The following is a 26,059-nucleotide window of genomic DNA, read 5'->3' on the forward strand; positions in this document are numbered from 1 at the left end:
TTCTGAAGATCATGTGACACTGAAGAATGGAGTAATGATGCTGAAAATACAGCTGCGCATCACAGAAATAAATTAGATTTTAATGTATATTAAAACAAAAAAACATTATTTTACATCATGATAATATTTCACAATATTACATTTTTTCCTATATTTTTTATCAAATAAATGCAGCCTTGATGAGCAGAAGAAACTCCCGCAAAAAACATAAAAAATCGTTCTGATCCCAAACCTTTGACCGGTAGTGTATATCTCAAAGCAAAAAGGCACAGCACAGTTGAATTATTGCTTTAATGTTTTGAATAATGTAGCAACGTGTGTGCATATCGATTATTGTATGACAGCTGCAAATGTGTCTCACCAAATCAGATAATAGCACCAATATTGTCTGTTTTATAAAGCAAGTGTTATCCTAAGTTCACTATACATCTGCTCATCTCAGCTGTAAAATGCAGCACACATGTATCTGTACCTGTTATGGCTCTCTCCACACTGTCTGATACTTTAGGGATCTGCTCGTCTACTGGAGCACACAGCATCTCAATGGACACCCAGTGCAAAGCCCTGAAAACACACAAGACACAGACACACACACACACACACAAAGTGTTATGCCGTTTTTATTCTTCACACTTCAACTCACTTGACTTGACAGACGCTTTCAGCACACCTGATTCTCTTCTGGACGGCCAGGTCTTTCTTCTCATCGTCTGTGTTGTCAGGGCAGAAGAGCTGCTTACACAGACGGCCCATCACATACCGCTCCACCTCATCCATCACCGTCTCCATCACATCTGGAGACCCTGACTCACATTTACATACACAACCGTCAGAAACATGGCAAACTATCTGTTTTTATGAGACAAGCACTATAACACTATGGCACAAACACTGCCATGCTGAGAGGACACAATCACTGGCATGTGTCAATAGCAACAGAGGTGTATGTATTTCATTTAGACAAAATCCCCTGCACATGCATAACAATAGTCTATAAATTCAATTAAAGTGAGAAAATTAAACAATGCAAATCAATACAAGTGTGCAGCTCAGTTTTCTGTAACCACTGAGCATCACAAGCCACTTACAGCACAAAGCTAATTATCGCAGTAGCGCTTAATTTGCACAAATCTGTTTTGCTTCAGTCATACTATGTGATTGAATGGATTTTTATCTCCGAGTCTGTAGACTCCTGCACCTTCCACACACATATCACAATGACGGTGATGCACGAGCACTTTAGCATATAATGTTACTAATAAAATAAGCAAGTTTGTGACTGATGGCACATTTAATAACTGGGAAAATTGAAAATGATTCTTTATGACAAAAATTAAAAAAGTGGCACTTCCTGGCAAAAGGTTGCCAACCCCTTATATAGTTAATTCAATAGTTATTTATCTATCTATCTATCTATTAACGGCATATCAGCAACAATGGCTATAATCACGGCAACAATATCATTTCAATACATCATTTACAATCAAATAACATTTTCTTAAGAAACAATCACTATACAAAAAACATACAAGAAACAAGAATAGTACTAATAAAAGTAATATACAATATTTTAAATTTAATCAGTGATAAAATTCTAAAATGCCTCTGGGAGAGACTTTCTTTGAAAATATCTTTTAATATATTTTCTGAGTAAAGTATCATTTAAAATGCAACATTCTATTAAAATATGTTTTATACTATATTAAAATTCTTACACAAGTCACAAACAGGTTTCTCTTCTCCTTTCAGTAAATATGAATGAGCTTTGAATGTCCAATTCGACATCTTGTATATACAACCTGATCATATCTATTTTCAAAACAGTAATTACTTTTTATTTTTACATTTATTACTGGATTCTTTGAATATGCATTCATTCCATTCAATTTAGTTAGTTCAATAAATCTTATAAAATAAATGAATAGGTCTTTCTGATTTATTATTTACAGAAAACAATATGAAAACAGCAAACAATGTGGGTTTGCATGTTGTACCTTTTAAGTTGTTCTGTAGGTATTCTGACATGTTTTGATAGAAATCCTGCACCGAGTCTGAGAAATCTTCACCACCTGCAGCCACCTACAGCGCAAACAGAAAGAAAACATTTAGTTAATAAAACATTGTTGTGCAAATTGTGATGTAGTACAAAATGTGGCCTTTATTGCTTCCAAAGCATGGATGCTGGAACATATCAGCATACTTGTTTATCACCTTTTTGTGTGCAATATTTTCAACGAAGGCATGGCACTGTTTAAAAATGTCATATCCGGGTCTCTGGAAGGTCTTCAGGAAGTCAATGAAGTGCTGTGTCACGTGATCACGGCTGAGCGAGGTGCTCTGGCTCACGGCTGTCTTTGGAGCTCCTGCATCTGCGTGAGAACAAGAGCGAGATGGTCATGTGTGAAATGCTACTAAGTTATGCCCAGAAAAGGCTAAAACTCGTTAATGTTGGATTTCACTGAACTCTACTCACGCCCGATATTGTGGGTCCCACAATTAGCTATTCTTAATAAAGCAATAAGCCCCAAGAAGCCGTGGTTTGCAGTGAATTTATAACAGCTGAGGGGCGTTGTTAGGCATGACGCGAAGCAGAGTAAAACGGTTATTCCATATACGTAGCAAGGTTTCACAAGATAAAACAGCGCAAATAAAGTGTAATGATATTAATAAAAACAGTATTCTTCCACCAAACAATGTAGCTCCTCAGAGTCAGAAACAGTTGTGGTTGCAACAAAGTGGTTGCCGAGCAACACACAAACGTAAACAAAGGTGTATGTTACTTTGTAGAGTCATTTACAACAGCTTCGAACACGGCTCAGCCAATCAGAATCAAGCACCGGAACTATCCGTTTTATAATAGTATATTTATGTTTAAAGTATACAATAAACACACACACACACACACACACACACACACACACGCAAATGTTGCAGGTTTAATGCAAGATAAGCTCAACTGACAGCATTTGTCAATTACCACAAATAATAATACTTTTCATGCTTTATAATCATGAAATAATCATGCTTTAATGTGTACCAAACAAAAATCATGGTTACAATTAAACATCACAAGGCGATAAATGTTCAAATAAACTCAGTTTTGGAAGCGTGCATTACTGTAAACACGGCCTCTGCAAACTGAGGGGCAAGTGTACGTGTTTTAACGATTATTCCAGTTGTTTGAGATTACTGTACAAGGATATTTAGACAGGGTTTCTGCAGGTTTTGAAGGTAGATTTAACACTTTTTAAGACCAAATAAAGAATACATTGAATAGATCACAATACATCAATATGGTCTCTAAGTGTAAATGTCTTGGGTGCATACAATAAGCTGTGTTAGCAACATTACTTTTAATTCATTTTCCCCAAAAAACAAAACAATGTTTGATTACCTCTCTTTCATACCACTAGAATATGGAAATACTTTTTATTGCACCTTCTGATCAAACTTTGTTTGTTCTCAGTTTTGTGGATTGTTTTGTAGCACAAGATGTCTAAAGATTCTTAAATTAAGATCTACTTGAGAAGCACAAGGACAAAAGAAAAAAAGGCAAGTTAATCAAAATGAAGTGAGTTTATGATTAAAACAAAAATATCTTCCAGTGGGCTCAGAAAAATCAACTTAATTTCAAAGGGAAAACAAGTTTTCATTCCCCACTGATGGATATTTGCTCTTGCTTTAAGCATAAACTCACTTACTTTTGTTCAATTTTCTCAGAAAACAAGACTTGCATCCTAAGTAAATATATCTTGATCTAAAGATAGATATTTGTATTGGAAAATAAGGCAAAAACACTGAAGAAGAATTTTTTTTTGCAGGGCATGCAACATTTAAAGCCACGACTGTATGAATTTAAGACTTTCTGCTCTGATTTAAGACCCTTTTATGGTCTTAAATTTTTGAAAGGATGAATTAAGACTTTTTAAGACCTTTTTAAAACCCTCAGAAACCCTGTTAGGGATTGCACTCACAACTAAATACTTTAGAGCTGAGCATTACCAGAAAAACAACAACAACACTTGACCCTCTAACACTTGCACTCTCTATTCTATTTCTATTCTATACTGCATTAAGCTAACTGAGACTTATCACAGCTCTTCCATATTATTGCTCTTTTGTTGATTTTGATTGCTTCTATTGTCCTCATTTGTAAGTCGCTTTGGATAAAAGCATCTGCTAAATGTCTAAATATATATATATATATGTGCTGTCAAATGATTAATCGTGATTAATCGCATCCAAAATAAAAGTCAGTATGGGCAGCCATGTGTATATCATTATTGAATTGGATTAAATCCTACATAGCACTTGAGCACAAACTGAAATACAAAGACTAATGTGTTAAATCTCTATGAAACCAGTTTTGTTGTGTATATTGTCTGTATATGCCTCCACACTCAGATCTCTCGTTCCCAGCATGCTTTGCTTCTGAGTGTTAAAGGAGAGTAAAAATGTTAAAATTAAGCGTTTAACAGTCTGTTAGTGTTTAATGCTGTATTCTTTTGAAATGTAAAGTGTTTCTGGTGTGTGTAAGTTTGAGTAGAGTCTGTGTTCAGGAAGACGATTGGCCAAACACTGTTAAATTATATGTTACTTTATTTAAAAACCAATGGCTGTGCACTAAATGTTTAGTATGATGGAGTATGCTTATGCTATAGTAAACTATCGCTATATTTTAAAATATGAAACATGCATGTCATAAATGATTGTTAAACAAAACATAAGACATATATATTTCAATATATGTATATACTGCATGAGTAAATGTTCAATATCATATATAATCTTGTGATTTGAACGAGAAAAATGAGTTAATCTGTGCTTCTGTTTGATCAGCCTCAGCTGTATCTGTACTTGTGTTTAAGCTCTCGTGCCTGCACCTCAACACTGAAGAATAAACATAGAAACACAATATCTAAGATGCTGAGTCATGGCTGTATCTTTAGTCATTATGCAGCACAAATGCACATTTTAAGACTAGCTTAGATCATATGTTTCACATATTTTCAGTTACGTGTCCTGATAATAGCTCATAATTAGCTTATAGTCATTATTTTTTTCAAATGATTTATTATTTTAATAATTTGTTACTTATTGTTATGAATTACAAGATGTTACAGTCAATAACAATATAATAATTTGTGTAAAAAGTGTCTTAAATAGCTCAAAATCATGATTTCTTGTTGTCCGGAACGAGTCAGTGCATTTTTTCCAGCATGTAATCAAAATATTTTATTGTACTTTTCTTTTTGTAATATTTCATTCATTTGATTTCTAAAAGCCCTAAATACTAATTTACTTAATTCCACAACATGAAATTTTTAAAAAATAACTTTTTACTTATAAAAATGTGTGTCTATAAATCTTGCGTCAACTCTGTTACCGTCCTATATTTTGCCTTTAAATTGGTGGATTTTATTGTTTATTATCTCCCGCGACTACGTGAGATACAGGAAATGATGTCACTTTCCCGCACCGATAAGATCTGAAGCACTGAAACGTCTGTGTGCTCTCTCTGAGAAAATATTTTAATCTAAAAATTTCTTATACCATCAGTTATTTTGAAGAACGTCAACGCTGTTACCAAAATATCAAAAGAAAAAACATAATTTATTACTGATCACAAATTGGGTTATTTAAAGGTATTTTAATCATGATTTCATTAGTGCCATGTGCTCTTAGCATTTATGCTAGCAAGTGGAGTTTTTGGCAAAAATAAAATAAAATTGTCAACTCTGTTACCATCAAACTCTGTTACCAAGGTAGAGTACAGTGTAACAGAATTGACAGTCCACCAGATAATTCTGTCAATTCTGTTACTTAAAGGGTCAACTCTGTTTATGAACTATTTTCACAAAAAAACTATACAATTGTTGTTTAAAATCTCATAAACATTATTGAGATATGATGCACCCTTATAATATTTCAACAACATTTCTCTCTTTTTTTATTGGATATTGTATATAATACATTTTCAGATGAAAAATATTTGCTCCAAGTGGACAATTCTGTGAAGACATAGATTTATTTATTTTTTTTTAAGATTTGCATAGGTGAAAAATGATCTCAGATTTTAAATGTTGGATTCTTGGAATTGTTGGAATTGTAGGACTGTTTGTCTAATGATACAAGAAGGATTTTTCCTTTTATGATTTATTGTTATTTCTACATATTGCCTAATTTGTCCGTAACAGAGTTGACAAACAATACCATAAAGACATCTGTTTTTTCATTAAAAGTACAACAACAACAAAAAAGGAAGTAACTTGTGTTTGGCAAGCACTGAATTATTAAAATTGAATATGTTTTCAATGGAAAGAGTTTCTGTTAGTGAACAGTTTTTTTTCTTAACTTAGCTAAAAAGCTAAGCTAAAGCGCGCTTTGCAGGACATGGAGACGCCAGCGCGATCACTTGCATTTTAATTTATTTTAATAACAGTGGAAACTTAAAAATACGCCGTCATTTTTGCTCATAAAGTTAAGAGTATCCATAATTCAGAACTGCAAAGGGTCTACTTGTATTTGTGTGCACTCACAATATCAACAAAACCTTGTGCTTTTGTAAAATAATGAAAACAAACAGTATGCGCTTTCTGTCGTCTTGGTCTTGAGCAGGAGCGCCTCACCAACATGATAAATATATCTATAAATATATCTATAGAATGCTTTAAATTACTATTTTAAAACAAAATAATTCAAATCGAAAACAAAAACTCTTTCATTATGTAATCCGTAAAGATGCATTTCTCTCTAAAGGCAGTCCAATGAGGAGATGGCGAGTCAGGTTCATCTAATTCATTTTTGCAACATTGACTCAGAAAACATTAGTTTATTAACAAATAATTCAAATATCCCCTCACTATTTTTTACTTTGTTTGTTTGTTTTTTATTTTTTTGTTTGTTTTTTGGGCCGCTGTGCCAAAATTGTGTTTGCATTCAGTACGGCAGCATTTTAGTGCCACGTTGAAAAATAGCTAAATAAATAAGATGAACGTCATAATATTTTAAGAATAAAGTCAAAATTACGATAATAAAATCATGTTATATTGCGTGAAGTTAACGTGAAAATTCCACCTATAGCCTACTCCGCCCAAAAAAAGAAAAAAAGTCTGTGGCATCCGTCATTCTTTTGACTTTTTTAATCTCTGATTGATCGATTCATGAGACATTCGTTTGAATTAAATTGTTCTGATTTTTTTCAACATGCATTGAAAGCAGTTAGTAAATAAATAGAGTGCAAGTCCAAAAGGGGTAAGTTTTTTTTTTTTGTTAATAAAGAATAGAATTAGAATAGAGAGTGCTAGAGTTAGAGGGTCAAATAAAGATATATATATATATATAATAACGTAGTATATTACTTTTGAAAGGAGAAACTAGTAATGAGTAATAAATTAATTTTGTGAGGAACTAGCCCAATGGCCAATGGTACGCCGTTTCCTGTGTGCCCCGTCTCTGATTGGTTCATATCTTTGTTTTGCCGGATGTAGGTGTCTGGATCTGCAGTGGCCATGGCGGAGGTCAGCGGCTGTTTGAGGAGCGGAGCACACAAACTCTCTGTCGCTATAACACTACGGAGACGTTATCATCATCTGTCCGCGGCGGATGAGTTTACGAGCCCTGCCGGTTCTGACAGGACTCACGGAGTGACCAAACAACCGCGGATCCGAGGCTACCGCACCGGACCGCGCGAGGAGCACCGGAGCCCAACCGCCTACTACGACATCCTGAGGGTTTCGCCGAGCGTCACGCCAGCGCAGATCAAGAGCGCCTATTATAAACAGTCCTTCATCCATCACCCGGACCGGAACCGGAACCGCAGCGAGGACGCGGCGCGGCTCTTCGCGCTCGTCGCTGAAGCCTACAGTGTGCTCGGCGACAGCGGCCTCCGGAGGAAGTACGACCGCGGGATACTCAACCGGACCGACGTGCAGAGCGCCGGGAGACCGTCGACGCCTCGCCGCGCCCCTGACGCGAGCGCTCACTTCGACTTCGACGCGTTCTATCAGGCGCATTACGGCGAGCAGCTGCAGAGAGAGCAGCAGATGAGACGCAGGCGAGAGCAGACGCGCCGCCAGCAGCAGCAGCAGCAGCAGCTCAGGGCCTGGAGACGGATGAAGATGAACGAGGTCACGGTCGCCTTCCTGCTGCTCTGCGGAGGCGGCATTCTTATCAGCCTGAGGTCTTGAATCAGCGTCGACGAGGTTTGATCGTAAATGCTTCGTAGACATGAACTCCGTTAACCGTGGAAGAAGAAGCATTTCGGCCGTCTGAGACACATTTTGTGAATCCTAGAAAATGCATCATAAATCTGTAACTGATTAATGACCATTGCCATCAAAGTTCACCTGCTATGAGGTTAATTTTTAATATACACTACCAGTCAGACAGTTTTGAACGGTGAGATTTTTCATGTGTTTAAAGAAGTCTCTTCTGCTCGGCAAGCCTGCATTGATTTGATCAGAAATACAGCAAATTCAGTAATATTGTGAAATATTTTTACTATTTAAAATAACTTTTCTATGTGAATACCTGTTAAAGTGTAATGTATTTCTGTGATGCGCAGCTGTATTTTCAGCATCATTACTCCAGTCTTCAGTGTCACATGATCTTCAGAAATCAGTATAATATTGCTTCTTTAAACTATTATTATTATTATGTTGAAAATAGCTGGGGTAGAATTTTTTCAGGTTTCTTTGATGAATAGAAAGTTCGGAAGAACAGCATTTATCTGAAATAGAAATCTTTTGTGACATTATAAATGTCTTTATCTTCACTTTCGATCCATTTAAAGCATCCTTGCTAAATAAAAGTATTCATTTATATAATGTCTTAACCAATAAAATAATTATACTGACTCCAAGTTTTTGAATGCTAGAGTGTATAATGTTACAAAAGCTTTTTATTTCAGATAAATGCTGATCTTTGGATCTTTCTATTCATCAAAGAATCCTGAAAAAATGTACTCAACTGTTTTAAATATCGATAATAATAATAATAATAATAATAATGCATGTTTTTTGAGCAGCAAATCAGCACATTAGAATGATTTCTGAAGGATCGTGTGGCTGGAGAAATGATGCTAAAAATGATGCTTTGATCACAGAAATAAATTACATTTTAAAAGATATTCAAATAGAAAACAGTTATTTTAAATAGTAAAAATATTTCACAATTTTACTGTTTTTGCTGTATTTTTAATCAAATAAATGCAGGCTTGGTGAGCAGAAGAGACTTCTTTAAAAACAATAATGTTCAAAAACATTTGACTGGTAGTGTAAATAAAAGCAATATTTATTCAGCATACTTGTTGCTGATGTTCATTTACAATTCCAATAATTAGAGCTATATATCAATGAATATTATATTTATATATAATATACTATGTCATGGGTTTTTGGTTTGTGCAGGATGCCTTACGTTAGTATCAAATGATTTTATAAAACAAACTTGGCTTTACACACTCACTATATGGACTAATCGGTGTAACCGTAAATCTCTCTTTATTCTCCACACTGCATTTAGAATGAAAACCTTTCTTTGTGGTACTTTATTCACAGAAATATAGAGTTTAATGTGAAGGTCATCACTTGATACAAAATCCCAGAATGTTCCAAACTCATTCCACTGTTAGCTTCAAGGATTCATATAAAAACAAAACGCAGTAGTAGACAACATTAAATAAAACGACAAGGGAAAGATGCATGGACTCTACAGCTGAGCTACAACACATCAGTCATTTTCACTTATTCAACGATGATGATGATGATGATGATGATCGGCACACATCTGTCATGTCGCATGAGACATCAAGCACAATATACTTTCTCCCCAAATATGTGATTCGTGTAATTACTAGTAATAAACAGTGTAAGGTTTGCATTCAATGTTGACTTTAAAAGCCAGTTAATTCAATACTGGCCTGTTTCCCCACTTTATTATCCCACAGTTATCATATCCACGAAATCAGTCGAGCTCTACTGCTGCATAGAACAGGTTTCGTCTCTTAATCCAGATGTGACCCTGGAGCACAAAACCAGTCTTAAGTGTCTGAATAATAAGCTTTCCATTGATGTATGGTTTGTTAGGATAGGACAATATTTGGCTGAGATACATCTATTTGAAAATCTGGAATCTGAGGGTGCAAAAAAATCACAATATTGAGAAAATCATCTTTAAAGTTGTCCAAATTAAGTTCTTAGCAATGCATATTACTAATCAAAAATTAAGTTTTGATACATTTACGGTAGGAGATTTACAAAATATCTTCATGGAACATGATCTTTACTTAATATCCTAATGATTTTTGGCATAAAAGAAAAATGTATAATTTTGACCCATACAATGTATTGTTGGCTATTGCTACAAATATACCCCAGCGACTTAACACTGCTTTTGTGCTCCAGGGTCACATATTTGTATTTATTTTTTGAATCTGAAGCATGACTCGTATCGCTGGAGGTTTGGGTGACAACTAGTTCACATTAACAACAAATGACCCAGTTAAAGGTAAAGTACATGCCGTTTTGGTTCTGTCACTCGTAACGGTTAAAATCATGACTGTTCTTCAAGCACGAGGACTGTTGAGGTTCAACCACAGCAGAGCAGAACCCTTGAAAGCACACGAACCAAACCAAACACATGAGAAACACAAGCTTTGAGAGAGTCGCACAGACACACGGGAAGGTACTGTACATGTTCTCAAACAGACGCGGTCACTGGGCAAATATGGTGAGCTCTGTGGATTGTATTCACGAGACTCAGAGATGTGAGAGAATCTCCTGAAATCAGATCCTCATCTGCTTTGAGAGCGAAGCAGTCAAAAAACAGACTTGTGTTAAAATGCAATTGTTTAAATCAAGCTCACACGAGTTATAAGGGTTTATCAGGTGATCCTGACTTGAATTGGTTATAAAAAGAATATTCATTCTTTATTTACTTCGTCGCTCCGAACATGTACGAGTTTCTTTCTTCTGATGAACATGAAGAAGGATATTCTGAAGAACGTTGGGACGGTAGCCATTGACTTCCATGGAGAAAAATACTATGGAAGTCAATGGCTGCCAGCAACTGTTTGTATATTTTATACATTTATTCTTTTGTGTTCAACAGAAAGCAGAAACCCTTACAGGTTTGCAACAACATTATAGAGAATAAATGATTTCTCCTTTTTGGCTGAACTGTCCCTTTAAATAAGACACTCTGCCATTGGTGAAGATCAGGTGCTGTTTAGAAGCCCTTTGTGCAGGAAAACATCACAAAAATGTCTCGCACAAACGTACAGTGATGTCCAAGTCACCACAGCCCATAAAAAGGGTTGTCTTCTTTTACATTTTTGGCCATTATTTGAAAAATACCAATAGATGAGTGATGAAAAATATCACATTTTACACTCAAAAAAGTACATCCCAAAATCTATCAATGTCCTAAATCCTCCTGACTACCAGCTATGGAGTTGTGTCCTCTGTAGAGGACATTATGTTTTAGTGATTTCTCTGAGACGTTACATGCCACAGTTGTAAGTCTGGAGTCCTGTACAGAGCACATTCTGTGCTTTTCAGAGATATTAAATGATTGGATGTTTCACCGTGACCACTCCCTCTTCTTGCTCTTTAAAAATGGCTGACATTCATTTAGTGATCAAGTGTAACACCCTAATGGAAATATATTAATATTTTGTAATTATCATTTAAATCCGACTAATTTTCAAATTGTTTGTCATAAATCAACATCTCAGGAAAATGTTATGGGGTTTCAAATCAAAATATGAGCTTCTGTTATGAAACAGGAGGTTGATTTCATACATGTCCACTGTAGACGACACCGGGACTTAACGCATGTTTATTACACATTTTGGGAGACACAACAAATGAATAGAGAAAAACGTATGTATCAATATTCCTATTAAATATTAGATATTATTATGAAAATCTTGCTAATTATTACTCCAATTATTGCACTTATTTCTTCATTCTATGTTGCCACAAAAACACATTAATATGCAAATTAGATACAGTTTATAGATACATTGTATATAATGGAAAAACTCGTTTATGGCCATTTTACATACATTTTGCATAAAGAAAAATGGTTTTTAAAAATATTTTTCATAACATAGTTGAGAATCGTCTTTATATAAAGTTATATAAAGTATAAATAAAATATATAAATAAAAAATGAAAATTGATTTGTGATTTAAAACAAAAATCCCACTGTTGTTGCCTTTTCATGTCTTTTTATTTCTTAAAAAACAGCACTTTTTAAAGTCCCGATGTCTTCTACGGAGGACGTGGCATAACATGAATAAAATATATTTTTTCAAACATTTTATTTTTCACATTTTTTCTTATGCTCTGAACAATGTAATGACATGGCAAAATACTAAATTCACAAAATGTCCTGGTAGTCAGGAGGATATGACTAATATTAGAATAATGCATGGCCGAACAGGTGAACATAATTAAAACATGATAAGCATAAAGTTTGATTTTTCGTGGATGATTGCAAAATCATTTTCATGATGTGATGGCATATAAAGGAAGATCAAATATACACTACCGGTCAAAAGTTTGGAATGGTTAATATTTTTAATGTTTTCTGAAAGAAGCCTCAGCAAAGCTGAATTCATTTTGATCCAAAAATACAGTAAAATCAGTACATTTGTAAAATATTACAATTTAAGTGAATCTATTGTTAAACTGTAATTTATTCCTGTGATGCGCAGCTGTATTTTCAGCATCATTACTCCAGTATAAAGTGTCACATGATCTTCAGAAATCATTCTAATATGCTGAAATGTTGAAAACTGTTTTTGCAGCTTAATATACAACTGTGATGTCTACCATTCAAAAGATTGGGGAAAGCTTTAAAAAAAAACAAAAAAACATTAATTTATACTTACGTAAATTAAGGACGCATTAAATTGATCGGAAGTGACAGTAAAGACATTTATAATGTTACAAAAGATTTCTATTTTAAACAAATGCTGTTCTTTTGAACTTTCTATTCATCTGAATCCTGAAAAATAAAATGTATCAGTTACCACAAAAATATTGTGCAGCATAACTGTTCAACATTGATAATAATCAGAAATGTTTCCTGAGCAGCAAATCAGCATATTAGAATGATTTCTGAAGATCATGTGACACTGAAGACTGGAGTAATGATGCTGAAAATACAGCTGCGCATCACAGAAATACATTACAGTTTAACAGATATTCACATAGGAAACAGTTATTCTAAATTCTAATAATATTTTTAAATTTTTACTGCATTTTTGATCACATAAATGCAGCTTTGGTCAGCAGGAGAGATATTTATCAGTACTAAACATGAGTAAATCGCACGCATTAAATCAGAAACAACACAAAGGGAAACACTCAGACACCTGATCAGTTTGGAGTGTGCTGTAACAGTGAAAGCTCTTGTCTCTCATGAAGCGCAGCAGCAGCAGCATCAGTAGAAGGAGTACTGGTTCTCCACGGCTCGAGTCCGCCGCGTGCCGTCACTCTCGTGGTAGTCGTCGGCCCCGGCGGCCCCGGGCTCCAGCAGTCTCTCGGCGCTGCTGCTGCGGCTGTGGAGGCCGGCGCTCGGCTGAGCCATCAGAGACGAGGACGAGCTGGAGGACAGCACTGTGTCTGACGGAGGAGCGGCGCTGGAGAGCTGGGGTTCGGCCCCACAGACGGAGGAGTCCCGCGGGGCAGCTGGGATCGGAGAAGCCACATCTGAGCAGACACACCCACCCAGACAGAGATGCACACAGGTGAGAACACTGCGAGGATCGGGGCATGCTCCACACGGAAACTCTTAAAGATAATCACTTTACACGCTCATTTGTAGTTACTTTAAAGTATTTAAAAAATATATTTCTTATGACCTTATATGTGTCCCTGGAGCACAAAAGCAGTCTTAAGTCGCTGGGGTATATTTGTAGCAATAGCCAACAATACATTGTATGGGTCAAAATTAGGATATTAAGTAAAGATCATGCTCCATGAAGATATTTAGTAAATTTCCTACTGTAAATATATCAAAACTTAATTTTTGATTAGTAATATGCATTGCTAAGAACTTAATTTGAACGACTTTAAAGATGATTTTCTCAATATTTAGATTTTTTTGCACCCTCAGATTCCAGATTTTCAAATAGTTGTATCTCAGCCAAATATTGTACTATCCTAACAAACCATACATCAATGGAAAGCTTATTTATTCAGCTTCCAGATGATGTATAAATCTACATTTCCAAAAATTGACCCTTATGACTGGTTTTGTGCTCCAGGGTCACATGCCCAAAACTGTAATTTTACACACACACACACACACAGACAGTCTGGTCAGCTATCCTTGTGAGGACTCTCCATAGGCGTAATGGTTTTTATACTGTACAGACCATATATTCTATTGCCCTACACCAACCCTACCCCTAAACCTACCCCTTACAGGAAACTTTCTGCATTTTTAGATTTTCAAAAAACTTAATTCTGTATGATTTATAAGCTTTCGTAGCCGTGGGGACCACAATTTAGGGCCCCACTGTGACACAAGTCCCCATGAGTCTGTGTGTAGTCAGGTTTAAGTCCCCACCAGGATATATAAACCAGTACACACACACACACACTCAGGTTTAAGTCCCCACCAGGATATATAAACCAGTACACACACACTCACACTCTCTCTCTCTCACACACACACACACACTCACACTCTCTCACTCATTCACTCACTCACTCACTCACTCACACAAATTAACATCTTGTTGCAACATTTTACAAAAATCAAGATTGAACATATTTGGTGAAAACCCCATGTTATAAAAGATGAAGTGCTATGCGGGCTATTTAAGACAATATTGGCTGATTAGATGGTAATGCTGACCTAAAATGCTAAATGTTTGCCCTCTCTCTCTTCATCGTTCCCACATCTCAGACCTCAAATACATCAAATATTACCCTTTTTATACATAGTTTCTGAAGTAAAGAGTAAAGAAAATACTATACAAACTTATTGAAACAACCAGGGGCCAGTTGCATAAACTTAGCCAGTAGTTTGACCAACTAGCAGCTGCCAAGGAGTAACCACTCTTACTCTTCCAATACAAACAAGACCAATCTACCTTTTCATAACTGAACTTAAAAAGTTATGACCAGTGTTGAAGAAACAAAAAATTAGATGACTAACTTTTAAAGACTAGTCTAAACAGTTTATGAAACCGGCTCCAGTTCTTTATTTACCCTTAATTTACTTTATTTACCTGTAAGACCTTTTTAAGCCTTGATTTGTTGAAGAGCAAACTAAGACTTTTTTAAGGTGTGTGCAAATTTCCAATGTTGTTATATTTTTTCTTATTATTTTATACAGTATATTCATTCTGAGTTATTCTTTATGATTCTCCACATTATATCCATATTACTGTCTTATGTTGCTCATATGCTCAAGCATTATTCATTTAATCTCTTTCATTACTATTACTTCCATTTATATTCATATTCCATTGACGTAGTATTTTCTCTTAAGATTTGACATATAAAGGCATATCTTGTTATGATTAAAATGTGTTTATAGGACGGAAACTTGTTCTCAGTGAAAAATATGTTTTTTTATGCAAGGATGTTTTCAAGAGCAGGTATTTGCAAAGTGGCCTTTGTCTTTTGACTTCTGAAGATCATTATACTTAGATTAGATTACTCTCTTAAGACATTTTAGCAAAACGTACTCAGTTTGGATTTTGTATTCATTTTTAACCTTTTTCTTTCATTTTAATTTTTCATTATGATTATCATCTGTAATTGTTATCATTTATAACTTTGACTTCCTGGATCTTCCAGGGTCACATATTTGCATAGCTATGACAGAAACACTGGCATCTAACAATGCTTTGGAAAAAACAGTTAATCTTAAATAATACATATGCATAAACCCAAATAGGAAATAAAACAGTTATCAAATAAGCGGAAAAAACAGTTAATCTTAAATAATACATATGCATAAACCCAAATAGGAAATAAAACAGTTATTAAATAAGCATGTGTCCTATTCTGTGTCCTCAACTCCTGAATCATTGGTGTCTCATATTTTAGAGCAGTCAATGCAATTTATGAAAGAAGTCAATTAAATCTGTATGTGTGTGTGTGTGTGTGAAAAATATTCAGATGTAACCCCCTTTGTAATCGTTAACATTTTCAGAAGTAACTGTAACTGAATTACACATTTTTTCTAAGTAACTGTGACTGATTACAATTGCGTTTATTGTGTAATTAAATGACGTAATTCTGTGACATGTAACTAGCGAGTCCCCAGCACTGCGTGTGATTCAGACGGTAAAGAGTGAGGTCGTGTCAGGTGTGTGTGCTGTGTACCTGTGGGCGAGCGCTGGACTTGTACGTATGAGCGTAGCGTGATGTCTGTGGAGCCGCCGGACTCCAGAGGGATGGGGTGAGCATGGAAGTGCTGTAACATATCAGCGACCGTCTGGAACCACAGGTGATGAACGTGACACTGACCGCTGTCATTCACAGACAACCGCAGGTGCTGCCAAACACACAACACCACAGATCCATATATAAGTGCAACTAAATTATTGATTATTAATGCGTTCATTTGAGTTGTTTGTCATTTGGTGATATTATTAAAAATCATAGATATATTTGAACAAATTTGTTCTACACATACACACACACATATATATATATATATATATATATATGTGACCCAGGAGCACAAAAGCAGTCTTAAGTCGCTGGGGTATATGAGAAAAATCGACCCTTATGACAGGTTTTGTGGTCCATGGTCACATATATTCATATTTATATGGGAACGCATATGGGTAATGTATGTAATTATATATATATATATATATACACACTGCAAATGATTTTCATACTTAGTATTTTTGTCTCGGTTTCTAGTATAAATATCTAAACATTCCTGAATAAAGATGCATTTACACACGAGAAGCGAGAAGTCAGTCCATGTTTCTTTCAGTTAAAACAGCTCAAGTCATGCATTTTAGTCTGGGACTAGGCTTAAGCCTTGTCTGAAACGGGTTAATGTTTGAATATTACAGGTGCATCTCAATAAATTAGAATGTCGTGGAAAAGTTCATTTATTTCAGTAATTCAACTCAAATTGTTACACGAGTTTCACAATTTGAGTTGAATTACTGAAATAAATGAACTTTTCCACGACATTCTAATTTATTGAGATGCACCTATATATACCATCATACGTTTTTTACAAATATCAGTACATGGTCATGCATGGTTCATGCATATTTTGAAAAATATAAGCACTAGTTTCCCATTTATGGAAATGTATTAATATATTGCATTATATTTTCCAGTATATTCTCAAATATTTTTGTTTCGTACGGGAAGCTGGTTAAAGTCTTGAATAGTAGATGCATGACAGATGTCTGCTCAGATGTCATTATGGTCACAAGCGCTGAATGTCGCGGCTCACCTTGGCTTTGCCCTGGAAGTTGAAGGTGAGGACGTATTCTGCAGGACGCGTCTCGCTCTGGCGGATCACAAACAGACCGTGACTCCGTGCACCGCCGGCGAGAACGAGCTGGGCCGCCCGCACCCGTGACAGCGTCCCGTGGAACCATGGGTAACCCGCCAAACTGGCATCTCCTTCCACTTCTCTTGGTGTTTCGCCTGGGCTTCCTAAATGACAGGAGCAATGTGAGAGCAATGTGTGTGTGTGTGTGAGTGAGAGTGTCTAGACTCTAGACTGACACAAAATTAACAAGATCATTTTCATTCTAATCAATAAAACGGCCTGATGACATAATGACTACTTTTAATGCACTGCAAAGCTACTCCTGCCAATTTAACTTCCATGTTTGTCTGAAATAAAATGGATGCATTCATAAATTTCATATGAGAAAATTTATATTATTATGAATACATCTGGATATTAAAATAATTCTGAAACCACCAAGATGTAAAAGGTAACACACAAAAACTACAACTGAAATCATAAAAAAAAAAGTGTTACAGCATATAAAAAAAGACAGGACAATTTGCCTAGATACAATTGTGACAACTTGCCTCAACCGGACATAAAAATCATAAATCTACCTTCATCATACAGTGACCTCTCTGTTAATGTACATTAGTGTTTTATCGTGTACACTTCTTATTCATAACATGATGATACTGTAATTTTAGAACAGAATTCACAGGAAATATCATAACTTAAGAAATCAGTAACTGAGGTATAATGCTTCTCTGTCTCTCTCATTTGCAATCCAAAACTAAAAGCAATCAGACTGTTATTTTCATGTTGCTTTATTTCTCTCATTAGTCTACAGTTCTGAGAATTAGAAGTTTAGCTGTTGTTTTATTAAAAATGTTTGGTTACCATTATGGTAGTTATGGTTATGGTGATTTATCATTTAGTTGGGCAGTTTGACTCTTGGCTCTTATGTTAAGTTTGTGGTCTTTATAACAATGTTAATGAAAACATAATTTGTTATAAAGGAAACCATAAACAACAGTGATCAGGTGAAATGCTTTACACCATCAAGAAGAAGTCTAGTCCCATCACTAACCGAAAGTGGTACGCTGGTTCTTGATGTCTGTGGGTGTGCCTAAGTTTTACTTTTTTTCTCCCCACAATGTTTAAAATTTCAAGTTTAAAATATCTGACCTGTGGCATGAAGGCTCTGTAGGTGAAAATAACTTAATGAACAACCACTTTCGGTTTTGCCCAACTAATTAACCATAATGGTGACCAAACATTTTTAATAAAACAACATCTGTCAATCATACACAACTATTAGCCAATCACAGCAGTGGGCGTTTACTTCTGAGTCTACAATCCTCCACGCCTATTCAAACAGAGCGTTCTGATGAGACGGGTTGAAACAGGACAGAAATTATGATGTTTTTTGATGTAAAAATCTTGATGACATTATAAGTGGACCTCAGAGAGCAGTACAGAATAAAAAAACAGAGGCAGTTCATGACCCCTTTAAGTCAGAGTGACCTGATTGTCCTGAGTCAAGTGTGGCTGTGGTGGTAAAGGCGTGTGTACCTGACGGTGTGTTAGTGTTCAGGGCCTCTGGCGACTGCAGGAACCGCTCTAGCGGGACATGTGAGGGGTGCTGGGTAACCAGCGGCTCCTGACAGAGGCCAGCAGTCGACTGATCAGCAGCAACGGAGCCCAGTCGCTCGGACCCCCGATGTGAACCTGAGCAACACATCCACAACATAAACCCAACTCTTCCTGTAGCTCCAGCTTACGAGAAACACATCATATGTACAGACTAGGGCTGTCAAAAAAAATTCAAATTCGTCTAATTATTTTAGGTGTGCGTCAAGCAGCCTTATCAGTGGACACAAGATGCGATGACGATGTAGGTGTCGTTGCATTTGAATGCTTTTTATAGCTAATCCAGTTGAAGCCACTAGATGCGGCGCTGCTACGTTGTTCATGCAAAATATTGCAGTAAAAGAGAACGCGCTCAATGCGGAGAAGATGTTGTTTACGTCAAAACTGAAACCAAGCCGTTCACACAGAACGCATATTTATCGCATTTTCTAGAGGGACATCTATCACCGTTGCACTCGTGTCTCGCACAAAGTAGAAAGCCATGTAAAATTAATGCAAGTTCAACTTTTAAAAAACACGTCTCGAGACTTTATGGCGGTTTTTCCATCCCACTGCATCTCATGATTTTAAATGAAAAAGTACTCTGTGTGATTGGTTTTCGGTCCTTTGTATTAAACTATACATGCATACATGATGCAGTTTTGTTTCTAATTGTTTAAGCAAATTAATTAATTATATATGGTTTATAAACATTAATTTAAGCATTATGCACTTTTTCAAAGATAGTCATGTTATTTTATTGCTTTGAAGAAACGTGCATTAGTTATATTTTACCCGATGCGCCCTCTTGTGGCATCAGGAGAGAAGACAAACGCTGAAATTATGCCTTTTAAATTTGAATATTGATAACATTTTAAGTACAAAATTCGAATTTTGCAGCTGATGTCAGGCCGGATATTACTGAGCTCTATTACAGGTTTAGGCTGATCTCGATGACGTACCGTCACACAGCAGCTCGCAGCTGCAGGAGGACACCAGCGAGAAGTCTTTGTGCGTTTGGCTGTGAGCGCATGACGCCAGCTCGATGTCATCGCCGCTGTCCCTGTGACACAGAGAGCCATTCTTTAGCAAATACACCATGAAAACAAAAATCAATCTTCTATAAAGTGTTCCATCTTTTAAAACATTTATCTGATGTCCTGGAATACAGAGTTTCTGATTGACCAAAGTTTGTTAGTTTTATGCTGAGTATCAGAAAAAATGTATGTCAGTGGGGTAATAAACAATCTTAATTTAGTGGGAAAACAGGATTATTTTTCTTGCCCCACTGGCAGCTATTTTTTCTCGTTTTAAGAAAAAAACGATTTCAACCATTTTTTTTTTTTTGAAAACAAGACTTAATTAATATCTTGTTATTTTGCTTCTCAATGCATCTTGATTTAAGAATGTTTAGATGCAAGTAATGGAAAACAAGACAAAAATACTAAGCAAGAAATTGTTTTTTTGCATTGTTCTAGACATAACAGTATGACTTTCTGTAAAGCTGCTTTGAAACCATGTGTAAATACATTTGATTTGACTTGACAACGAGGACATTATATCATGATTGTGCCTTAAAAACTTGCCTGGCCAACTAGCAGTAAGCTAAGAGATAATGAAATGACTCAGAAATGTTATGACCAGTGTATAGACACAAATAGTGTGGCTTCTTGATAATGAAATGACTCAAAAATGTGTCACTGTCTGTCAGTCAGAGCGTATCTGGTTTTAGTCTGTGATTGTGTCCCTTGATTTTGATGCACTATGAAGTGAACGTGTTTGAGGACACTAATAATCCTGGGTCTCAGCAGAGGAGTCTCACCCGGGGTCAATGCAGTCCTGGATGTCTGCGACCCACGAGTTCTTCTGCAGAGAGTCGATGGTCTCCAAAATGTATTCAGCACCGTTTTCTACCTACGATCCACAACACAGCATTGGTCTACGATCCACCAGGCAACATGCTTTTTCAAAGAAAAGTTACATGCATGACATGTACATGAGCATATGAGATGAAGGACTATCTAGAGTACCTTGAGCACGAATGTGTTGTCTTTGTCGGGCATCTCTAGAGGCATGGTGGTCCTCACCTCCACGATAGCAGACAGAGGGACGCTCACTTTGGGTTTAGATGACTACAAACACAAATCAATGCCATTCAAACACACACACTGAACAGCATGCCACTCAGTGAGATATATATACATACAGTGGTGGCCAAAATGAATAGAACACTGGTATTTTCACCAGCTAAAAAATGGTTTTAATCAGTTATTTCTATCTTTTGTTGTAGCGTGTCACTAGGAAATATCATGAAGAAACAGAGCAAACGGAGACAGACTAGTTGCAAAGTCACCGAAATGCTTCAAGAAATCTACCTAATATATATATAAATAACTTTTTAAACATTTTATAGGCTTTGAAAAATAACAACTTTTAATTTAAGTGAACTTAAAACAATCTTCACAAACTATAAACTGCATATGCATAAACTATAAATGAAAACTTTTCAAGATCTATTCAAGCTACAAAAGTGAATCAACGAGCAGAGCATTGAGCGACTTCTCTTTTTCTTTTGTTCTGATGCACGTGACGTGGATCTGACACACACCCGATTTTCTCCCAACTTGTTACGGAGAGCCGCTAACTTCTCTTGTGCTTGATAGTGTGTTCATATAGTCTACTGTAACACTAGCCAAAGGATCCCGAGAAAAATATAGATGCTGCATTAATTGCATTAAATATTTGTAATGTGTTAAACTGAAAAAAATGTATCACACAATTAACGTGTTAATTTTGAGAGCCCTAATATAGCTAGTTTAGAAACATCTTTTTGTGTGTGTGTGGGGGGGGGCTTCATTTATCCCCCCCCCCAAAAAAAAACTATGACGACATATAAATTCACTCTTATAAAAATGAAAAAAGGAAAACTGAGTGAAAATGATGCACCAGGAAAGACTAAATATAATCTGTGACAGCCAGATAGACAACTTGTCCACAGTGATATATTGAATTTACATCACATAACTTATTGCATAAAAACACATGTACATGATCAACAAAACATAGCAGGTTAACCCGGACCTAAACTCTCTCAAGGGCCCCGGGACATTCTTACTGTTGGGCCCTGTGTTTCCGGTTACAACCAACCAGACATATGTGACCCTGGAGCACAAAAGCAGTGTTAAGTCGCTGGGGTATATTTGTAGCAATAGCCAACAATACATTGTATGGGTCAAAATTATACATTTTTCTTTTATGCCAAAAATCATTAGGATATTAAGTAAAGATCATGTTCCATGAAGATATTTTGTAAATTTCCTACCGTAAATATATCAAAACTTAATGTTTGATTAGTAATATGCATTGCTAAGAACTTAATTTGAACAACTTTAAAGATGATTTTCTCAATATTTCAATTTTTTTGCACCCTCAGATTCCAGATTTTCAAATAGTTGTATATCGCCAAATATTGTCCTATCCTAACAAACCATACGTCAATGGAAAGATTATTTATGTATAAATCTCAATTTCAAAAAATGTACGCCAGACTCTCTGCTTCAGCTTCTGTCTCTCACGTGCTTTTGACTGCATTATTTGTCCAGGGGATCTCACTTACAGTCATTATAACATGCTATATTAGTTTCTGAGCACTGTGAGTATACATGAAGTCAGACAGGAGCTTGATGTAGCAGACCCGATACGTCTGTTTATGCTGAAGTTTGCATGGATACGCATCCACTCACCCTCTATTTTTACCCTGTCTTTAGTTTGTTCAGGAAAAGGAAGTTATTAGTACTGTCTTGAGGGACTAAAATTGCTCTGAGATCCGCTTCCCAAAATCTCCCTAAAGCCTTCTGAACAAAACCAAAAAATGTGGAATAGGATTTTAAGAGGCCTCATTTTTAATGAGGAAAACATTACTACTAACATATGTCCGGTTCATCTGTTCACTCGTGAAATCACCTCATAGCCGAAGGAAGCTACACTAGATTAACTCAATGTGAGAGAAAAAAAACCTCATAATTATTCATCAACCACATCCTCATGTCAAGTGGAATCAAACACCAAAAGACAACGGTCTTCAAATAATAAAAGCTGACAGACAAGTATCGCATCTCACAGTCCTGTTCGCTGACATGCATACTGCAAAACACTTTTGCTATCATTACTGAGGGCACAGCAGGGGTTTTTATCAGTTTATCAGTCCATCAGCGCTATTAAGGAAAAACTGCTCACTAGATTTGAAGTTCATCAAATCTTTGAAAAATAATAAAACAAAAAACAAAGCATTTTTTCACACCAGTCCATTACTGTGGTAATCTATGTCAGAAAATCCCACACCAAACACATGTGGATGGTCAGTCAGATGACCTCTTTGCTGGAACGCTGTTTAGTCAGTGGTCTGGTTACATGAGAGTAGCCTAAAATCTAACCAAACCCTAAACCCAGTGGTTCTCAGTTTTTTTGAATGATGCTAAAATTGCACTGAGAGTAGTTTCCTAAAAAGTTGAAAAATATGCATAGAAACACAAGTATACAAATATGATTCTTACAATATCCCAAAACTACATGAATAAATAAGTTTATTATTATTAAACAACATTTTTTACATTTATTCATGTTTCTGCAAGTTCATATGTGACCCTGGAGCACAAAACCAGTCATAAGGGTAAATTTTCCAAAATTGAGATTTATGCATCACCTGAAAGCTGAATAAATAAGCTTTCCATTGAAATCTGGAATCTGAGGGTGCAAAAAAATCAAAATATTGAGAAAATCATCTTTAAAGTTGTCCAAATGAAGTTCTTAGCAATGCATATTACTAATCAAAAATTAAGTTTTGATATATTTACGGTAGGAAATTTACAAAATATCTTCATGGAACATGATCTTTACTTAATATCCTAATGATTTTTGGCATAAAAGAAAAATCTATAATTTTGAGCCATACAATGTACTGTTGGCTATTGCTACAAATATACCCCAGCGACTTAACACTGCTTTTGCGCTGCAGGGTCACAAATGGCGTTTGAAATGCAAGAATGAGACAGAGGATGGTGATTGTAATTGTCAAGCTCCAAAAAGAAGATTAAAGAACCATTAAAGGTGCAGTAAATGTTTTTGGTAACACTTTAGTATAGGGACCGATTCTCACTATTAACTAGTTGCTTATTAGCATGCCTATTATTAACATATTGGCTGTTTATTAGTGCTTATAAAGCACATATTAATGCCTTATTTTGCATGTCCATACCTAAACTTAACAACTACCTTACCCAACTACCTAAAGTGTGAACACAGGTTTTTAAAAACGATGCTTAAAAGTGGACCGCTTTCCAGCGCTGGAGATCGAGAAGGCCTGAAAACGGTTGCCGTGTTTGCTTTATTTAGTTTCGATACGTGAGTAATGTTGGTTTTGCCGTGTATGACAGAACTGAGATATGCAGTCATCTTCACTAGTTCGATCATTTGCATTATTATTTTCCTTCGCTTCAGTTATGATAAAGGAACATTTGTTTCCACACCCTATAAAGCCTGGAACGTCTAAACCTTCTCCACCACCTGTTTCAAGCATCGGCTCCCAAAGTGTATCCAGAAACTGAGAAAACAAACATTTGGTTCCCCTTTTAGTGATTCCTATAACCCCTCTATCATCGCATGTGTTGTATCCACCTTATTTTTCAACACGGAAGAATGTGCGAGACTTCCGGTTCATTAGCCGCTGCAAGGAAATAATGAGAAGAATAACAACGTGCAGTAAACTGTTTGCACTACAAACCAGTAGAGATGTAACGATTCACTCAACTCACGATTCGATTCGCGATTTTTATTTATTTATTTATTTACAAAATGAGATTTAAGACAAATTATAAATTAAATGTGTCCTTTTTTTATTTCTTGGACAAAATGTTGCACATTTGTCAAATTGAAATATAACACTATAAGAATATACTAATATAGCACTTGTAAATTATTGCTCTTTTGTTGGTTTTGATTGCTTCCATTGTCCTCATTTGTAAGTCGCTTTGGATAAAAGCGTTTGCTAAATAACAAAATGTAAATATAATGTAAATGTAAATAACAAAACTAACTTGAAATTTTAAAACAAGCCTTAAATCAAATAAATAACACAAATAAATCTCTTCATATCAACAAACTAAGGCTTTGTCTGTGCGCTTTCCATTTAAAATTAGAGGCAACCACTGCGTTTAAACATGATCCAAACAAAGATGCTGCATACATGCAACACGAGCAGTTTTTAATCTAAATTAGATTGTATAATAAACAAAGCAGAGCTGCGCTTATGAACAGCAATGATACAGTGTTTCCTTGGTTTCCACTGTAAACAAAGCAGCGCTGCACTAATGAAGTTTAATATGCATTATACAGAGGCAAGATGAAAAGAAAAAATACCATCTAAACTTTTCTAAAGACAGTAAGTTCCCCTCAGACATGCATTCATATAAACTCCTACCCATAATTGAATCACGATTTGTTTAGCATTTCAACTGATTTGAATCGTCACATATTTGAATCGATTTTCAACCGGCTCGCGGTTAATCGTTACATCCCTACAAACCAGTGTGTTCATGATTAAGATAATACATTAAAATAATATGGTAAGACACATCAGTTTGCAATAGCAAGCAGCAAAACAAACCATTTTATACACCTAAAAATAGCAGGAAGCGGATGACGCCGGAAGCCATTACATTTACAAATAGCTGCGCCCGCTCTATGGGAAATATAAGGTGGATAGTGTGTGTGTGAATGTGGGGGTGGAGGCATCAAGATCTGTCCCTTGTTTGTTTTGTTTTGATGATTTCAAATATCAAATATTAATAGAAATTGCTTAATGCACCTTTAACGTACTTCATATGATTTTCTGGAGTCTTCTGAATGAATCTGATTGCTTTATGCAAAAAAAAAAAAAAAAAAACATTTTAAGCAAAAACCTTGT

General features: G+C 35.8%; 3 protein-coding genes across 3 annotated transcripts in view; 1 reads left to right on the top strand and 2 right to left on the bottom strand.

Annotated features, from left to right (window-relative positions):
• LOC107703005 (rab5 GDP/GTP exchange factor-like) overlaps positions 1–2,999 on the bottom strand; it is a 7,972-nt gene extending 4,973 nt beyond the window's left edge. Inside the window, exons 1-5 of the mRNA XM_016505493.1 lie at positions 2,993–2,999; positions 2,212–2,369; positions 1,995–2,079; positions 671–803; positions 473–564 (exon numbers count right to left, since the gene is read on the bottom strand). Coding sequence (XP_016360979.1) covers positions 473–564; positions 671–803; positions 1,995–2,079; positions 2,212–2,369; positions 2,993–2,999 — 475 coding nt within the window. The remainder of the gene's footprint in view (positions 1–472; positions 565–670; positions 804–1,994; positions 2,080–2,211; positions 2,370–2,992) is intronic.
• Positions 3,000–7,476: 4,477 nt separating this feature from the next.
• On the top strand, positions 7,477–8,472 carry dnajc30b (DnaJ (Hsp40) homolog, subfamily C, member 30b). The gene has a single exon (XM_016505504.1). The coding sequence runs from the start codon at positions 7,512–7,514 to the stop codon at positions 8,187–8,189; it is 678 nt and encodes a 225-aa protein (XP_016360990.1). The 5' UTR covers positions 7,477–7,511; the 3' UTR covers positions 8,190–8,472.
• A 4,834-nt stretch (positions 8,473–13,306) lies between these two features.
• LOC107703035 (SH2B adapter protein 2-like) overlaps positions 13,307–26,059 on the bottom strand; it is a 24,439-nt gene continuing 11,686 nt past the window's right edge. The window contains exons 3-9 of the mRNA XM_016505527.1: positions 21,129–21,230; positions 20,921–21,012; positions 20,061–20,161; positions 19,042–19,197; positions 17,461–17,666; positions 16,359–16,530; positions 13,307–13,724 (exon numbers count right to left, since the gene is read on the bottom strand). Coding sequence (XP_016361013.1) covers positions 13,456–13,724; positions 16,359–16,530; positions 17,461–17,666; positions 19,042–19,197; positions 20,061–20,161; positions 20,921–21,012; positions 21,129–21,230 — 1,098 coding nt within the window. The 3' untranslated portion in view covers positions 13,307–13,455. The remainder of the gene's footprint in view (positions 13,725–16,358; positions 16,531–17,460; positions 17,667–19,041; positions 19,198–20,060; positions 20,162–20,920; positions 21,013–21,128; positions 21,231–26,059) is intronic.

The sequence above is a fragment of the Sinocyclocheilus anshuiensis genome, unplaced genomic scaffold (genome assembly GCF_001515605.1).
Source record: "Sinocyclocheilus anshuiensis isolate Anshui unplaced genomic scaffold, SAMN03320099.WGS_v1.1 scaffold482, whole genome shotgun sequence".
Classification (NCBI taxonomy): domain Eukaryota; kingdom Metazoa; phylum Chordata; class Actinopteri; order Cypriniformes; family Cyprinidae; genus Sinocyclocheilus; species Sinocyclocheilus anshuiensis.

Bases quoted from the DNA above. Each gene is read 5' to 3' on its own strand.
- dnajc30b (XM_016505504.1), top strand. From the start codon at position 7,512: ATGGCGGAGGTCAGCGGCTGTTTGAGGAGCGGAGCACACAAACTCTCT.